This window comes from Palaemon carinicauda, chromosome 33, assembly GCF_036898095.1.
Source record: "Palaemon carinicauda isolate YSFRI2023 chromosome 33, ASM3689809v2, whole genome shotgun sequence".
Classification (NCBI taxonomy): Eukaryota; Metazoa; Arthropoda; class Malacostraca; order Decapoda; family Palaemonidae; genus Palaemon; species Palaemon carinicauda.
Genome location: NC_090757.1, coordinates 30,867,335 through 30,884,784, shown reverse-complemented (window position 1 = coordinate 30,884,784; position 17,450 = coordinate 30,867,335). Strand labels below are relative to the sequence as shown.

General features: G+C 35.0%; 2 protein-coding genes across 4 annotated transcripts in view; both read right to left on the bottom strand.

Annotated features, from left to right (window-relative positions):
- Positions 1-4,567, bottom strand: part of LOC137625917 (transcriptional repressor p66-beta-like) — a 517,558-nt gene extending 512,991 nt beyond the window's left edge. For both annotated transcript variants that reach the window (XM_068356908.1, XM_068356917.1), the window contains exon 1: positions 4,421-4,567. The gene's annotated coding sequence lies outside the window, so the exon portion shown is untranslated. The remainder of the gene's footprint in view (positions 1-4,420) is intronic.
- Positions 4,568-11,879: 7,312 nt separating this feature from the next.
- The window catches only part of LOC137625916 (uncharacterized), a 31,386-nt gene continuing 25,815 nt past the window's right edge, over positions 11,880-17,450 (bottom strand). The window contains exon 9 of one of the 2 annotated variants that reach the window (XM_068356903.1): positions 11,880-16,965. In XM_068356903.1, coding sequence (XP_068213004.1) covers positions 16,845-16,965 — 121 coding nt within the window. In that variant the 3' untranslated portion in view covers positions 11,880-16,844. The remainder of the gene's footprint in view (positions 16,966-17,450) is intronic. The other variant, XM_068356904.1, reaches the window with a different exon arrangement.

Here is a 17,450-nt window from a genome sequence, read left to right as displayed (position 1 = left end):
GGTTGTGTGAAAATCACCGTTACCATCAGCCGGTGGATTCCTGTGGGAAAAAATGGAAGGTTGAGGATTAAGAGACGATGGAGACCAAGGATGGCGAGTGGGATCATCGTCAGCAGGAGGCCGTTTGAGGGGCAACTAAGAGTGCTCGCCACATCCATGCATGGATGGGCCAGGAGAGGGCGACAGATGGACCTTGCACACACCCAGAGCATATTCCACCTCGCAAGGGGTACGGAGACGTAAAAAGTATTATTTCTATACTAGGGTACACAAGGGAAATGGTTATCACCTGCAGATAGGTTAGACCGACTTGCAAAGGACCATGGATGCTGTTTCCCTAAAGAGGAGAAAATGAAAGAAAGAAAGAGCCAGTCATTCTTAACATTCACCCGAGACTAATCCTGGGAAATCTAAGCCCTCAACCATCTGCTACTTGGCCATCAAGGAGCCTGAGGGATTTTAAATCACTTGTGGAGCCACCACAGGACCAATAGAGAACATCTATATGTTCCTGTGTCACGTTTTGCAAGCAGTGGGGGGTGAAAGTCGTCTGGCGTTTCCACATTTGTGCTTATAAGACCCAAGTCACAGCAGTTTCCTTTAAATGCTAGGGACATACCAATGCCTTTAACATCATGAGCTCTAGGTCGACGAGCAGGAAGGGGGTCGGGATTCAATGCACGGTCTATGATCCTGCAAATCCAAGCAGAGATGGTGTTCTTTGTGACCCTCTTCTTGACCTTCCCGGTGTTGAGGTGACATGCTGCAGTGTGTGTTTAAGGTAATACCTCAAAACCCTCAGTGGACAAAGTAACAGTTGATTTGGATCATCAGTTACAGAACAATGACTCCCAAACTGAAAGGGCTCGAATATAAGATCCACTACTCCCGGATTTTGAGTCTTTGCAAAAAAAAACCTCAGGGACGAAGCTGAGTGTTACTTACCCCTATCCCCTTGAATGGGTGATGTTGTAGGATAGGATGCGAATCTCTTTCCAAGGAGGAGGTCTAATTTCCAACTGGTGGCATGTACGCTCATAACTTTGTACGAGGAGAGAGAACTCCAATGAAGAGGAAATATCAACTTTCAGCCGGATGGGAAGGTTCAAGGTTGAGTGGTAGCCTTTCACCGCTGAGACCGAGAGAAGCTTTTCCTCCCGAAGGTAAACAAGGAACTCTGCTATTGTTAGAATAATGGCATCGAGGAGAGATACCCCTTTCACGACACCAAACACAGAACACAGTCTACTTGGCTTGGTAGACTGAAGCCGAAGATTTTCGCAGGTGCTCAGCAATCCTCCTCACAACTAGTTGAAAAAGATCTCTCTGAGAGAAGAGGTGCTGAATAGTCTCAAGGTGTGAAAATGAAGAGATGCTACTGCTTTGTGAAAGATGTTCTTGTGTGGCTATTTGAGTAGATAGTGGCGTGGAGGGAGTTCTCTTCGGATCTCCATTAGGAGCTACAGAAGGTCCAGGAACCATTCTGGATAAAACTCAGTATAACAATTATGAAAAATATATGGTTCATGTATTTGACTAGAAATTAAAGTATCATATATTTACCAAGTATTTTCAAAAGTCTTAAATTTTGTTTTTGTTATCTACATCTATTCCAATACCATATTTTTTTTTATTATGTTTGGTATCTTTTACGATGTGTATTTCACACACTCTTGACCATGGAATTCTGGGCTTAACCTGTTAATGAGGTACTGTCATTACTGGTGCTACTGAATTTCTTATAGTTTTTACTGTCATAAGTGGGTATTATTATAGTAAAACACGGAAAAAGCTTTACTATTAATGGAATGCGGTTTTATGTAGGAAAACTTATGTTTTATTAGAAAATTACCTTTCTTTCCATTGCAAACAAATTGTTAATAAGATAAAGGGCCTACCGTAATATATCCTATGGTAATGGAGGTCACCCAGTGGGAACCGTGAGTTTTGGAGAAGGAAAGTTTACTGGCAAATGAATAATGGTAAAACCAACTTTTTGTTTTTTGTTTTTTTCTCTGCATTATTCTCTGGGACGCATAATAAATCCACAAAAAAAATCACACAAAATATGGGCAACCTATTCCCCTGAAATATTTAGTTGAGTTTTGTTTACATTTTACAAACCACACTTTCTTTCTACCAATGGAATTACTTCTGTTTGTTCATTTGTAAGTAGCTCCTCCTCCCTTCCCCTACCATATAACAAAGTAGCTGTCAATCATAAGGTAGGAAATTATTTGTGATTCACTTTCACAATTTGTGACCTGGGTAGTGTCATCTGGGAGGCTTGCCACCCGCCTAAGTCTATGACCTGGGTAGGTTTGTGACCTGAAAGGAAGGGGGGGGGGGGGTTTGCTTTTGGGCTAGGTCTGAGGCATGGGAACGTTTTATGACCTGGGAAGGGGGTTCCAAGGGGTTTGGCCCCAGGCTAGGTCTGTAAACTGGGAACTGCTAGGTTAAGTTAGGTGAATTTGTTAGGTTCTGGGGCCTTTTAAAAATCCTGAAAGTGTTAAATAATCATGCTTATCCCTATTCATAACAACTCAAAGTCCCAGAGGGGGAAGAAAGGAGAATGGTTTATTTACAGTGGAAATCAAGGTCAAATTCATTGAAAGAATTTTATTTACTGTAGGAAAAGTTGCTTTTCCTCTTGGAAATGTAATTTCATGTTGTACTATAATTTTACCATTATTCCAATAGAACAGATTAACGAGAATGTTTATTTATATAAACTGCAGAGAGCCACGGCAAAGCAAACTCCTTGCATGTTCGCAACAAATATGGCATAAGTTCAACGAATGATATTTTTCCTATTTGGTAACATGAATTCAAGGGAAAAATTTTACTAAAATAAGTTTCATTACTGTCATAGTGCCCCCTAGATGTAAAACATAAAAAATTTCTATGTGAGAAGGTCACACAAAACTTTACAAATGCCAAATCTTCCTGTTTTTAAAGAATTAAAAAGGTTCGCACCCACAATAAGCCTATTAGTCTAATTTGTAAATAAGAAAAATTAAAGTTTCACGTAACTGGCGAGAAATGAAAACATACTATTAGGCATATCCTCTAATCTGTTAGGCATAATAATGTACTAATGTAATGTAGCCAATGCTATTTTTAGAAATTTTAATATTTATTATTGGTATCCAACGTATGAGACATAGCTGCCGGTGTGACGGTCTGAACAATTCCCCGGTCACAGAATTCTCCTTGACATTGTATAATGGTTCTTTTCCGCCATTAGCTCGCTTTGCTCGCATGAAAATAAATCATCAAGCTCGTATATACTGGCACGCGGTAATGTTGAGCTGCGCACACTAACATTACAGGAAAATGAAACATCATCCTCGTATGCACTGGCAAACGGTAATGTTTGCGCATGCGCAGATTATCAAGGAGAATTCTGAGACCGGGGGATTGTTCAGACCATCACAACGGCAGCTATGCCTCATACGTTGGATACCAATAATAAATATTAAAATTCCAAAAAATGGCATTGGTAATCTACTATTAAATAAAATTAATGTGTTCATGTAATAATGTATACTAAACCCTAAACCTGTTAGCCACAATCAGGTTATTTACAATAAACATGAGCTTTGCACTCTCCAAAGTGTATTAGTTCACCAATGATTTACCTGGGCTCCAGAAGGCACTATTAGAGTTGGCAGACCCAGGCTTACATGGCTGAGGACTATGAAGCATGAAGTAGATGATGAATGTTAAGCACTGATTTAAAGGCTGAAGATAAGAGACTAGCGAATTCTAACAGACCCTTTGCGTTAATAGGCCAGGAGGATATGATGATAAGCTTTCCATAGAAGTTACACACACAATGTAGCCTTTGTGGTTCCTTGAGACAGACCGAATGTTAGGACTGAAAACCGCATACTAAAAGTTGGAAATCGTACACAAGACTACCACCTAACCTAAGGTTACCAGTAAATTTTTCTATTAAAACAATATGATTTTTAGCATAAAATCAATTGAAAACATTGTATTTATAGGTGTTTTGGACGATTTATATGGTTTAAACCGGCGGCAAATGACCATTTTTGAGTTATTGGACTCCTAACCCCAGCCCCCTAATAAATAAAATGGTCAAGTTTTATCCTAGGAGTCATCTTTCCCTATTGGCGACCTTCCTTAGATTTCAATATTTTTAATTTACACTAAGTCTCAAACCTGCTTGCTTCCCAACCAAATTCAATAAGTTCATTCCTGTCCAAGGTAGCCTTAAAGTAAAATCTAAATCATAATGTTTTATAAATGATCGTAAACCAAACTTCATATTGTAGCGTTACTAAAACCAGAAGTTTATTTTACACCTATTCAAACGAACATACACCCACATGTTATTACCATAACATAAATATCATAGTGATAAAAGTTATCTGATTGAAAATACAGCACTTACCTTATTTGGACAAACAAACTTTCTTCAAGGAGGATATCTTCCTATTATTCTTCATAGCCTGGCTAGACCTAGGCCTAGAAAGCTACTTTTGGCTTGTCCGCCGATGCTATTATAAATTTTTTCACTTTAATATTTTCAATTAAAACCATAGACGAGATGCATTAATGTATTATGAATAAAGTAACCGTAACTCACCAAAATGTTAAAAGAAATCGAGCAAAATAGTAAGTTTCACAGTTGTAGACGCGCACCGACAAAACTACGAAGCGGACTCTGTAAACTGTGCAGTGTTGCCAGATGCGTTAGTATAAAAATCCCCAAAACTCTAATAAAAAATTCCCAAAACAGCCCAAATATCCCCCAAACCACCCAAAAAATCCCTATTTCCACAAATATATATGCTTTTGATCATGTAGAATTTACTAAAATATAAATTAATCAAGTAGAATAATTTAAACAATATAGTTTACTCATCTTTGTTTCTTTTTTTCATAGAAATATGTATAGAATATCCCCATCGGACACCAAAAATCTCCAAAATCTGGGGATAAATCTCCATATCTGGCAACACTGACACCATCTTCTTCCCAACAACTATATTTTCTTCATATCTTTTAGGCTTTTCTTATATAGAAATTACTCTCTACAATTCAAAATTGCAAGGAAACTAATTGCAACAATATAAAGGTTTACTCATCTTTGTTTCTTCTTCACAGAAATTTGGTGAGAAAGCGAATAACTATTTTATAGCTATTTTATTTTATTGTTGAACAAGTGAACAGCAGACAATTTTTCAAATTATAAGATTCAACAGGTAAATTATAATACAAGATTGAACTAAATTTTTTATATTATATAAAATTAATAAAGGATATAATTAAGATATTAATCCTGCTTTGATTACACTGAATTACCGAAACAAATAAGATTTAACAGGTTGATTATCATACATAAAAAATTAGAAATTATATTATATGAAATTAATAAAGGATATATTTAGGAGGACATTAATCCTACTTTGACTACACCAAATTACCGAAACATAAAAATTCACTTAGTGCAAATACTCTTTTTGCTAATCCGGTTTACCAGACGAGTTTCACTGCCCTAGGCCTAACTTTATTCCTTTAATTTATTTTACTTTGTTTGATGTCATATTTCTTTATCATTTTGCCATTTGTTTATTTATAACTTTATTTCTATTTCCGTATTTGATTCCTTTCCCTAATAGGTGTTTTGGGATTGTATCATTCATGCTTTTTCTGCTATTATTGCAGCTCATGAGACAACTTTATTGCCTGAAAGTCTACATGCCAGAAGGGAGCCTCATTTGTTAAATGTGAACAGTTGTTTTATTAAGAATACAATATTCATATATTTAAAGGTCTATTGAGAATTTGTAGGCCTATTGCGAAAGAAAAACTACAGTTAATCACTTAATTAGGCCTATTGACTGATTTTTGTAAGCCTAGTTATAGCTGTGACATATGCACTGCTCTGCAGTCAAAATAACTTTTCGGTTGTTTGACGTAGAGATTACTCAGTCTTGTTTTCAGTTGTTATAGAACAAAAAATAATGTTCTAATATCCTTTTAAATAAATATACAGTCTCAATCCACAAGCTGTAATGATTATTGTAAACAATTTGGCTAAATAATTTTCTGTCGGACAATTCATTATTGTTTAAATAGAACTAAAACACGATATTCTAATAAGTACTTCAAGCGAAACGGCAAAGAATGGAAGATAAAATGTTCTCTCATGCATACACTTAGAAGTAAAATAAACCTTGAGTAAAGAAAAAGGGAAGATATTATTATTATTATTACTTGCTAAGCTACAAACCTAGTTGGAAAAGCTGGATGCTGTAAGCTCCAACGGGGAAAATAGTCCAGTGAGGAATGGAAACAAGGAAAAATAAAAATTTTTAAGAACAGTAACATTAATTTAAATATCTATATAAAGTATAAAAACTTCAACAAAACAGGAGGAAAAGAAATAAGTTAGAATAGTGTGCCAAGAGAACTCTAATTCAAGACAGTGGAAGACCATGGTACAGAGGCTATGGCACTACCCAAGACCAGAGAAGAATGGTTTGATTTTGGAGTGTCCTTCTCCTAGAAGAGCTGTTTACCATAACTAAAGAGTCTCTTCTACCCTTACCAAGAGGAAAGTAGCCACTGCACAATTACAGAGCAGTAGTTAACCCCTTGGGCGAAGAATTGATTGGTAATCTCAGTGTTGTCAGGTGCATGAGGACAGAGGAGAATCTGTAAAGAATAGGCCAGACTATTCGGTGTATGTGTAGGCAAAAGGAAACTGAACCGTAACCAGAGAGAAGGATCCAATGAAGTACTGTCTGGCCAGTCAAAGGACCCCATAACTCTCTAGCGGTAGTATTCTAACAGGTGGCTGGTACCTTGGCCAACCTACTACCAAGCACATATAACAGACATAAACCAAGTCGTTATGGAAAACTCATGATCTTAAGACAAAAGTATACAAAATACAAAACCAGATGCTTGGTCATTGAACTAGCGAACTGAATGATCTTGCAGCCCTTTAAATCACTTGGTGCGAGGTTTCCAATATTTTCCGCTAGGACGTTTATTGGAAATGTTGCCAGATGTCTCCGGTCAAACTTACCAACTAAAGTTTTACCCACCATAAACGTACCATGTTTATGACTGACCTACGAGCTATATACGTCTGATCCACATGCTACCGTCAGCAGGCCCTCAACCCCACCATATCTGTACACTCGCTCATGTATGGGCTTAAGCCCCAACCTGATTTGCATCCAATCGGATACCAGACAGGTGCGCCACCCAAATAAAAACCTGGCGCCACAAATCAGATGTACCAATTGCCCGGTTTTACTTAGCATGCCCTAAAGTTTTACATATTTGATTGCTAACTACCATTAAATCCTCTTAGGAGAGAACATGGGAGAGAGTTACAGTATGTGAGTGTGTGATCCCAGCATTATAGGGTTGCTTTTTGTATCCAGGCAATGCCTATCTTTCTAACATTACATAAATGGTGTTGATGACTGAGGGCAACATAAAATTTCATCAAATATTCATTCAATGATTTACAGGGTTATTAACGCTGGGCAACCTACATCAAGGTAGAAAGAAAATTATTATGCATATGTTGGTGGCTTAAGCAAGGAAAAATAGCAACTAATATTTCAAAACACTTTTCAGCCTATAGAACAACACATAAGATAGGATGGTACTGTCCAGGAAGATATGACTGCAAAGGATGGTCAGAATTATTTAAAACCTTTTGCAGCATGCATAATGAACTAACTAAACGACAGTGTCAGAGATTAGTATCTAGATCAGGAATAAGAAATTTAATAGACCGTAAGTTCCCGTCCAACAAATTAAGATGAGATTCAGCATCTGAAGACCAGGAAGGAGAATAATACTTGAAATAAGACAAAATGAAAGAATTAAAACACTTCAGAATAGTTTGATCACCAAAATTCTTGAAATAGTTTCTCAATAAGCCACATTTTTCTGTAACTGAAGAAGAGACAGACCAAATGTGTTTCTCAAAAGTAAATTTTCTATAAAAAAAAATCACACCTAAAATCTTAAAAGTCATACAAGTGTTAAAAAAATTATCAATGCTGAGATCTGGATGTTGAGGAGCCACTGTCCTTGCCATACTTACAATCTTACTTTAAATTTTGTTAGGGTTCAACCTAATTCCCCATAATTTGCACCATACACTAATTTTGGCTAGATCTCTATTAAGAGATTCAGCAACCCCAAATCTACATTCAAGAGATGGAATTGTGGGAAAGAGGGTAGCATCATCTGCATATGTAATGAGCTTGTTTTCTAGGCCAAACAAAATATCATGTGTATACTGTATAGTATGAAAAGTAATGGGCCAAGAACACTAACCTGAGGAACACTTGATATCACGTTACAGTACTATACTCACTATGGTGCACATCAACAACTACTCTTTGCAATATATTAACTTAAAAATTAAATAATGGTGCTAAGAAAAGACCCACCCATTTCCAGCTGTTTGAGTTTGAAGACAAGGGCATCATGATTAACATGGCCAAAGGCAGCACTAAACTCAGGGCGAATCATACAAACTTCCTAACCACAATCATGCAATTTCTGTACAGCACTGAATATTTTAAGAGAAGAGCAATACATGTACAAAGGTGTTTGCAATCCTTTCCTTTTCACTCAAGACAACTTCATCTGGCTGCTAACTTAAGTTTTCTACATACAGTAGCTAGCAGGTGCCTCACTTGTTACGATCTCCATTACCAGCAACTGAGATTTGATGTAAATCCTCAATTGACATTGATATTTGGCTGATTCTTCTCATACCTGTTCAACAAGTTTTCTCAATAACAAAGTTTCAGTATTTCAGTTTCATATGTACTGTAATGCAGATGGTGTAAACTCCTCCTCTTCACATTGTACTCCTTATGTAGTCAACATCACAACTAAAAATGAGGTTAATGAGATAAATTTGATTAACTGACAGTGTATTATTACAGGAATATTACAACACACAAAAAGTACTACAGCTACAATACTGGCAAGATAACTTTGGTAAGCCTGGTTGCACTATATCAGCAAACAAAAATATTCAGATCTGAGATAAGTGTGCTTTCCTATTGCTATAATTGCTCTATAATTTCACTAACATTCTATGGGTATGTGCAAGTAAAAGCTATTTCATTGTAAATGAAGTGCTTTGCATAGTTTTACAGTTGTATATAACAAAAATACCTTTGTTTTTCTTGAAAAGGTTAACAAAACGTTGATAAAAACTTACATTAAATAGGTTATAAAATCCTATTTCTACGGTGAGATAAGAAGTTGGGAATATAGAGAGCAGTTGTGTGACAACCTGGGGGGTGGGGGAAAAATGTCATGTAAAATGGTAATGACAACCTTTACTGAGTTCTTGTACTAGTGTATATCTGAGTAACGATTATATCCTCGATAGAATGACCAAAACCACTTGTTTACAAATAATGCTAAAGTTGTATAGTGTAGTCAATGGGTGAAAACTAAACCCCCAAACACAGTCTGTACTAGCAAAGTTTTAACTCCAAAAATGAATGTATAATCTTTGATTTAATTTTTTTTTTTATGAATTCACAACCCAAAAAATCATCTTCTAATTCATTACAGAAATGAATGAACTTATTTCTGTGAATATGGTAACCCAAGGACTACAGTACTGTATAGTATAAATGTTTGGACATACTCAAATCTACATTAATAGCAACATTGAGGATCATGCAGTACAGTATTTACTTCTTGAGTAATTCTTAAACTTCTCAAAGCATATTTAAGATTGGACTAGATATTTCTACATACTAACAAAACAAGACTCTAAGCACAGATACCAGTCTAACATACAGCATATAATATTGTACAGTATGGGTACAATATGTAACAGTTATGAAACTAAGAAAAAAAATATGGACACTTCAAGCACAGTACCGTACTAAATTTTTGCCATAAAATATGGAAGTCTATAAAGTTTCCTATACTGAAGAGTATAAGTAATAAAGCTATTGAAGACTGCCATAAAGGCAATGGACGGACAGTCATTGATATTTATTCAAACTTGCATTGAAATGAGAGTTTTTTATGGCTATAACAAACATTAATGGCAATTATTACTGAACTCAATTTTAAAATACCCATTCTACAATTCTCACATATCAACCATATTTCATGTCACTATAGTCAGTTTCTTTTAGCGATGCAGATTTGCACCGATTCGCAGCGGTGCCCTTTTAGCTCAGAAAAGTTTCCTAATCGCTGATTGGTTGAACAAGCTAATTCTGACCAATCAGCGATCAGGAAACTTTTCCGAGCTAAAAGGGCACCGCTGCGAGTCGGTGCAAATATGAATCGCTAAAAGAAATGGACTATAGTTAATACCTTAATGAGAAAATATGAAGAAAAGATAGATTGCCGAAAAACACAATGAAAACTAGCTCTGTTGACAAATAACCACATCAGATGTATAAATTTATCTTGAACTGACAAAGAAAAGGGTGTGTCATATACAGTAACTCATTATACTATTTCTAAGTAAATGAAAATGAAAAATCATCATGAGAAATAAGTAATACAATTAGGAACCAAAGGATACATATTCAGCAATGTCTCTAGTATCACACAGTACTTTTATTACCTCAAATGTAAGTTTAAAGTATAATTTTCCATATTCCAAAGTACATTATACTAAAATAAATCTTTTAACTATAGTCCATTACTTTTAGCGATGCATATTTGCACCGACTCGCGGCGGTGCCCTTTTAGCTCGGAAAAGTTTCCTGATGGCTGATTGGTTAGACCGACTCGCAGCGGTGCCCTTTTAGCTCGGAAAAGTTTCCGGATTGCTGATTGGTTGGACAAGATAATTCTAACCAATCAGCCATCAGGAAACTTTTCCGAGCTAAAAGGGCACCGCCGCGAGTCGGTGCAAATATGCATCGCTAAAAGAAATGGACTATAGTATTGATGAGACTTCTCTTTGCATAAACATAATTTAAAATCTCCAATATATTTCTGTTGCTATACAGAAATGAACCATAAAAAATAAAAAGGAATAGGAACAAAATGAACATCATTGTACAGTACTTCATTTTCTCAATACCTGGTCAGTATAAAAAAAAAAGGCTTCGGAATTTTACTAACTTTGACTACCTTAAAAACATGCACACATTTTTTTTTAATATTGTATTCTTTCCACAATCTTCACTAGGAATGCCCTTAGCCTTAACATATTCTATACTGTGCTGTATTATTTGTATGACCTCAAAACTTTACAAGATAAAAAATATTTGAAATTCATTGACTGGGCACAGTTGTGTAAAATGGAACTATAACACGCTGAAATTCTTTGGTATATATGACATACAGGAACTATGAATACGAATACTTGCATCTCCCAGTTAATTATAAGAAAAGAAGAATGGGTGGTCTGTCATTTTTGCTTTGTCAGTGATGAACTATTGTCAAATATGAAACTCCCCATTATGTGTTAACCAATAATATGAATAACTTGGATTCTCAAGTTATAATGTCAGTCAACATACCAAAAAAAAAAGCTAGAAGAGTTTGAAGACTAAAATATTGTCACTGCTACAAAACCATCCCTTTTATATGACTTTATAGTAGGTTCCATTCATGAAAGAAATTGTTACAAGAGCTATCAAACAACTTTGCAAAATTTTGCAATGACCTAAGCTATAAAGCAATTCTGATTGATTTCAACTCATAATATACTTTCCTTAAAAAGAGAATAAGGATAAATATTAATTTATAAAATTAGGTGATCATCATAACTTTCCAAGTCAGCTTTTCCCTTTGTGGGGTTCATCACATTCATGAAGTACAGTACAGTACCATATCTATCGATCATTGCTATATTATTGATGACTTTTACAATTCTGAAAAGTATTTTTGTGTATAGATATTCCAGCTAATAGATCAACACACTAATAATGTTAGAATAACTACAAGAAACTCTTACTAATCTGGTTTTACTTGAGATGTACAGTAAACGCTACGGCATCATTAATTGAACCATTAAAAGTTCCCCCTTGTTTTCAATATCTATATCATTAAATTTTCTCCTATCCAAAAGTAAAATTACTTGTAAACATTCAAATAATTATATTTCTGTTTTCTCAATAATTGTAGCAGAAAAAAACCAACTTGGATACTTTATCTTCTCCAGACAACCCGTCTTATTAGGAAATATTTGCATCAAAAGCAATACTAGTTCTGAATATCTTATACTTTAACATTTTGTTAAAAGAAATCTGCCTAAAAATTCCCTTATGTTTGACTATCTAATTAACTTGAATAATTAACTGGATGTATACAAGAATTAAAAGTCAAACACTTCTTTTAATATACTGGACCTGTACGATTTTACAGCAAAAACTGAGAAAAAGAAAATTTCTTCCAATACACAACACTTTCTCTTTTTCTCCAGTAACACTTGCATCTAGCCACTTTGTATTCTAACTCTGCTTTTGATTTGTCATTACTTTGTTTGTATATCTGGTGTCCATCATTCAAGTATAATCTCAAACAGCATGCATTTTTCTCAAAACATGTCCCATCTGTATTTCTTTCCTCAAAATTCATTCTATTTTATTTCCTTAACAACAAAATCTATTTTGTCAGTGAAATATATTTAAGATTTCATCCTCCTAAAATACAGTGATACCATAAAAAAAATCTTTAAATTGAAAAATGTCTTCTTGTCACCTTTACGGTTATGAAGTTCACCTGGAATAAAAATATTTATACATAATATTCAGTACTCGTACTGTTACAAAACACAACACTCCTGAGATATTTTCACGTCTCAATGACTTTGGTACTTATAACCTTTAGTTCATTCCTAAGAAAGGTCTTTGGTTTGAAAAAAAATTATTTTGTATAACTAACAGTCAGTATAAAACTATTAACTTTGGCTTCAGATTAAAATTTCTTTGCAAGACTGCATTATTAACAGTGTTAAAACTTTACTGTACATCCGGAAAGTACCAATAAGCAAACCAAGATGTCACAACTATATATTCAAAAGCTAAAAAGCTGCACCCATAATCACCACCTTAGCATGAAGACATTTTGTTCATTATGCAATGCCACGCTCAACAATCTAAATCTTTACTAGATTCAGGAAATGTACTGTAATACAGTACAAATGAATCAACAATTACAATAGAGAGATAAAGATCATGCTTGTCAGGATACTCTTTTTGCTAAATTGTATTCAAACTATCATATCTCTATAAATAAACATATAGTTCACATAAACCTAAACTTACTCTCAGCAGTTGGTACGCCATCCATATACATGTAGTGTTGTCAGTAACTGCTCATTTACACAATTTATGAATGATGATGGAAAATATTCTAAAAGATTTTTTTTAACAATCTATCTTCCAAACCCAAATATCCTCAAGAACCCTAATTGTGCACAAAGAAGGAAACTGAAGCATGTTCCCTACAGCAGTTACTGTAACTAAGCTTCCATGAATACTAACAACTCAATTCAAAGCAATTTGAAGCTAGTATCGTCATGGTTGTGATTAAATGATTCAAAACATATGATCAAATCCAAGATTTAAGTGTTTAGTGTACATGAGACTTTACTTACTAAAAAAATGTAACAAGGTTGTATGAATGTTGCACAAACAATAATAGGCTACAAAGGGAAGGAATTAATCATATGTTATCTTGCTGGTCAAGTTTGTGACCTATCTAGGCTTATCAAAAAACAATGTACAATATGTATATTTCAAAAGGCCAGAATTTAATAATAATAAATATAATTTGAAAAATCCCAGAGAAAATAACATTTCACAATAGCAAATCAAGGAGAGAGAGAGAGAGAGAGAGAGAGAGAGAGAGAGAGAGAGAGAGAGAGAGAGAGAGAGAGAGAGTGAGAGAGAGTGAGAGAGAGAGAGAGAGAGAGTGTGTCTGTGTGTTTTTTATGATATGAACTACACCTCTGCAAAATCTAAGTTTTTGTATTGAAAAACTTTTTGTAAATAACTATCAATCACATTAAACCTGTAGTTTAATGTGGTGGGGTGGGATATCAACATAATATCCTGTGTGCAAAAGAAATATGTTCCTACGACTCCCATGAATCTTGTATGAAAGGAAAGGGTGCTACCAACTGCAAGATAAATATGAGAAAATGAGTTGGAGCCTAGTAGCAAAAGCGTTACCTGGTCCGAATGCGCAACCTGCATACCAGGAAGTTCACTTAACTTCCTTATTAACCTGTGACCCAAGTGTTAAAAATTCTTTCAAATTAATAATTTTGAGAGAATAAAAGGCAAAACACCTAACAATCATGTGTTCCATAGAATAAAAATAATCACTTCACATTGAGATCCAACCCATGACTCCCAGGTGAAAAGCCCAAAAAACTATAAATAAATTGGAACCTAAGTGCTTACACTACACTATAGGAGTTACCCTATATGCTGTGTACTTTGACATACCCAATAAAGTAATTTTACACAAGTTTCATCATACTTGTGAGTGAAATAGGTAGAAACATCCCTCCTTTCACAAAAGAAACACACTTCAGCATGAAGAAAGACTTCAAAATAAAATTGAAATATTTTGCAGGTAGATTTCATAGCACATAATAGCTACTGTAAAGTAGGAAGTATGAAAGAGGAATACTTTGTGCAATGGTTAAGTACAGACAAGGTACACTTATTCCCAAATATTAGTAAAAGTATCAATTACTCTAATCTGGATGGTTTACCAAAAGCCAATCACTTAAGGTTGGTATAAGTAAAATAAGGGACTTCTATATCTAGTTAAAACGAGGAAATTAAATTTGGTTAATAATTTCTAGTTAAAACCACAACTACACAACCACCATCAATGAAATACAATATTACACGCTTTAAATTTTCTTCTTACTTTTCCTAGCTATAGAAATCTGAGTCCTATGAAATACGGAATGTCTTCATCAGAGCTGGAACAGTCATTGAATTGTTGACACGGTAAATACCTACAGGTGGTGAGCATGGGTGAGTAGCCTAGTCTACTCTGTCAAAGGATCTTTACTTTTGACCTTCGGCTCGGGACTGAGATGGGTGGTTGAGGTGGGAAGTTTGATTTTAAAGAACTCAGGTTTGTATAGCTAAGAAAATTATAAATTACTTTTAAAATATGACATTTGTTCCTACTCATACACAAACCTTTTAACCTTTAAAATGGGGAGACTCACTTATTAGTGGTTTAAGGGTGCCACAGCCTTCTTATTGCCTTCTGTCTACAGCAATTACATTTCCACAGAGATGGAAGCCGTCTTAGCTTAGGGCATACCGGGTGATCAACACTTGGGGTCGCTAACACTGTGATCACCACTGGGACCAATGGCACTAGGGACACTAGGGTAAAGTGGCCTTTGCTACTACTTTTGTCATAATGACATTGAAAGTCCACCTGCAAGACCTAAGGAAGGCCAAGCCTTTCATAGATCACTCATTATCGGTAGTTTGCAAGGAAGAACTTCCAGCACATGTTGGAGTGTGGCAATCAAATTAAATTCCACCAGCCATAAAAAAAAAATTTTCCGATGTAGGTCTGAGTTCTACTTGCTCCTGAAGTATGGCCCTTAGAACCAAGCCAGGGGCACATACTCTGAAGCTTCAGTGAACGACAACCGTGATGAGGAGTACAAGGAGTTGAATAATCTCTCTAGCATTGTAATGAGCATTACCATGGACATTGAAGAAGACTTAGCCTTCCCCTCCTCAAAGAATACAACCACTTCTAATGGGGGGAGGGGAGGCAACGATATACGCTCGGTATTTGAGGATAATTGTGACCAATCATGTCTCTACGGCACAGAGTGAGTGGATCTATCGCGGGTTTAATCATAGACTGATGCAGTGTCCATTCTTCATTCGTATTTCAATTCATCAACCAATCAAACTAAAAAGTATGAGAAATAGATTGAACAGCCTTGCATAGGACGCAACAGTATGATCATACTCATTGCGGATGAAGATAAAAATGAAGAGTGGGTAGAGCTACTGCCCAAGGCTTAGGACCTGTTGCTAACTACCTCGTTATCAATCTGAACAGCTGTTTCAGCTCCTCTGAAGACATTTCCTATTTTAAAGGACAAAAGATTTGTATGTGTGTAGAAACATAATTCTGAGAGGAATTTTAAAAGGTCACTTTGGATACTTTTAGCAAGAATTCAATCTGAGTGTACTTTACTTCAATTATATAAATTCATATTTAGAATATCAGTATAAAACAATCATAAAGATAATTGTATTATTTCACTTTTATGAATTATACAAAAACTTGAATAATAATCCAAATGCTAGGCTGACATAAATTTTCACTTGCCCCACTGTTACATTATTTTCAACTGTATAATCACAATTGCAAATAAGGACACTTTTTGGGGGAAGTTATTTTCTGAAAATTATAAATTCAAATAGGATGAAAAAGTATTCAAGACATGTTAAAAGACACCTTATTCATACGCAGTCATTGGAATTAAGGTCATACAATTCAAGGGTATAAACATGCATGAAGGAAAAGTTTTCTGGGTCTGTTACATGAACAATAATATCATTCTGAAACTATAGCCTAGATTTTTGGTCCACATAATCATAAAATCTCAAACTAACATACAAAGAATAATACTTACATGCCACTTACTCTAGACACTTTTATGAATTATGTGCTAATAAGAGTAAAGAAATAAAACATTAAAACTATCAATTTGTGCAAATGACTTTCCACCATCCATCAACAACTTATCCTAGTTTCAGCTAGACAAATGATGAAATCACTGACTAAACTTCACATCCTTAAAGCACCCAAAAAGATGGTCTTTAGTCTCAAACCCATACAAGACGCTGATCAGAGTCATTCAGGATTCTTGATATGCATCCACTGACAGGAAGAGAAGAGTAACCTTGCTCCACAGAATTGGATGATGCCTCACCCACCACCATTAAGCTGAAGGTAAACATGCAAATTCAGTGAAAGTGAATATACAAAAAAAAATTCTCTATTAGTTATTAAACTTGAAATTGGGGCAGTGCTGCCCTTAAGCCATCACTTCCAGTGACAAATTGTCTTAAAGAAGCAATTACATTATAAATATCAAATTTACATATTTGAAGACCATCACAAAATATACCAGAAAAAGTGCTAATCAACACTATCCCTTCCAGCAAATAAGTTTCTAACTAACTAATGATTACATTTCCTCTCACCATGAAAATAAAATTATCCAATATAAGATTGGTTAGAACTCCAAACCAAAGTTATAGATCCTAAAGTTAGTTCCTAAGAAATAAAAAAAGTATTACAGTAATGTAATTCAGAGTGAAATATTACAAGTCAGTGTATTAATCATGGGTCAGTAATTGATTAGTAACAATCTATACAAATATATCTTTTATAATTACAGATTACTATTGCTGCATTAAAAAGAATGT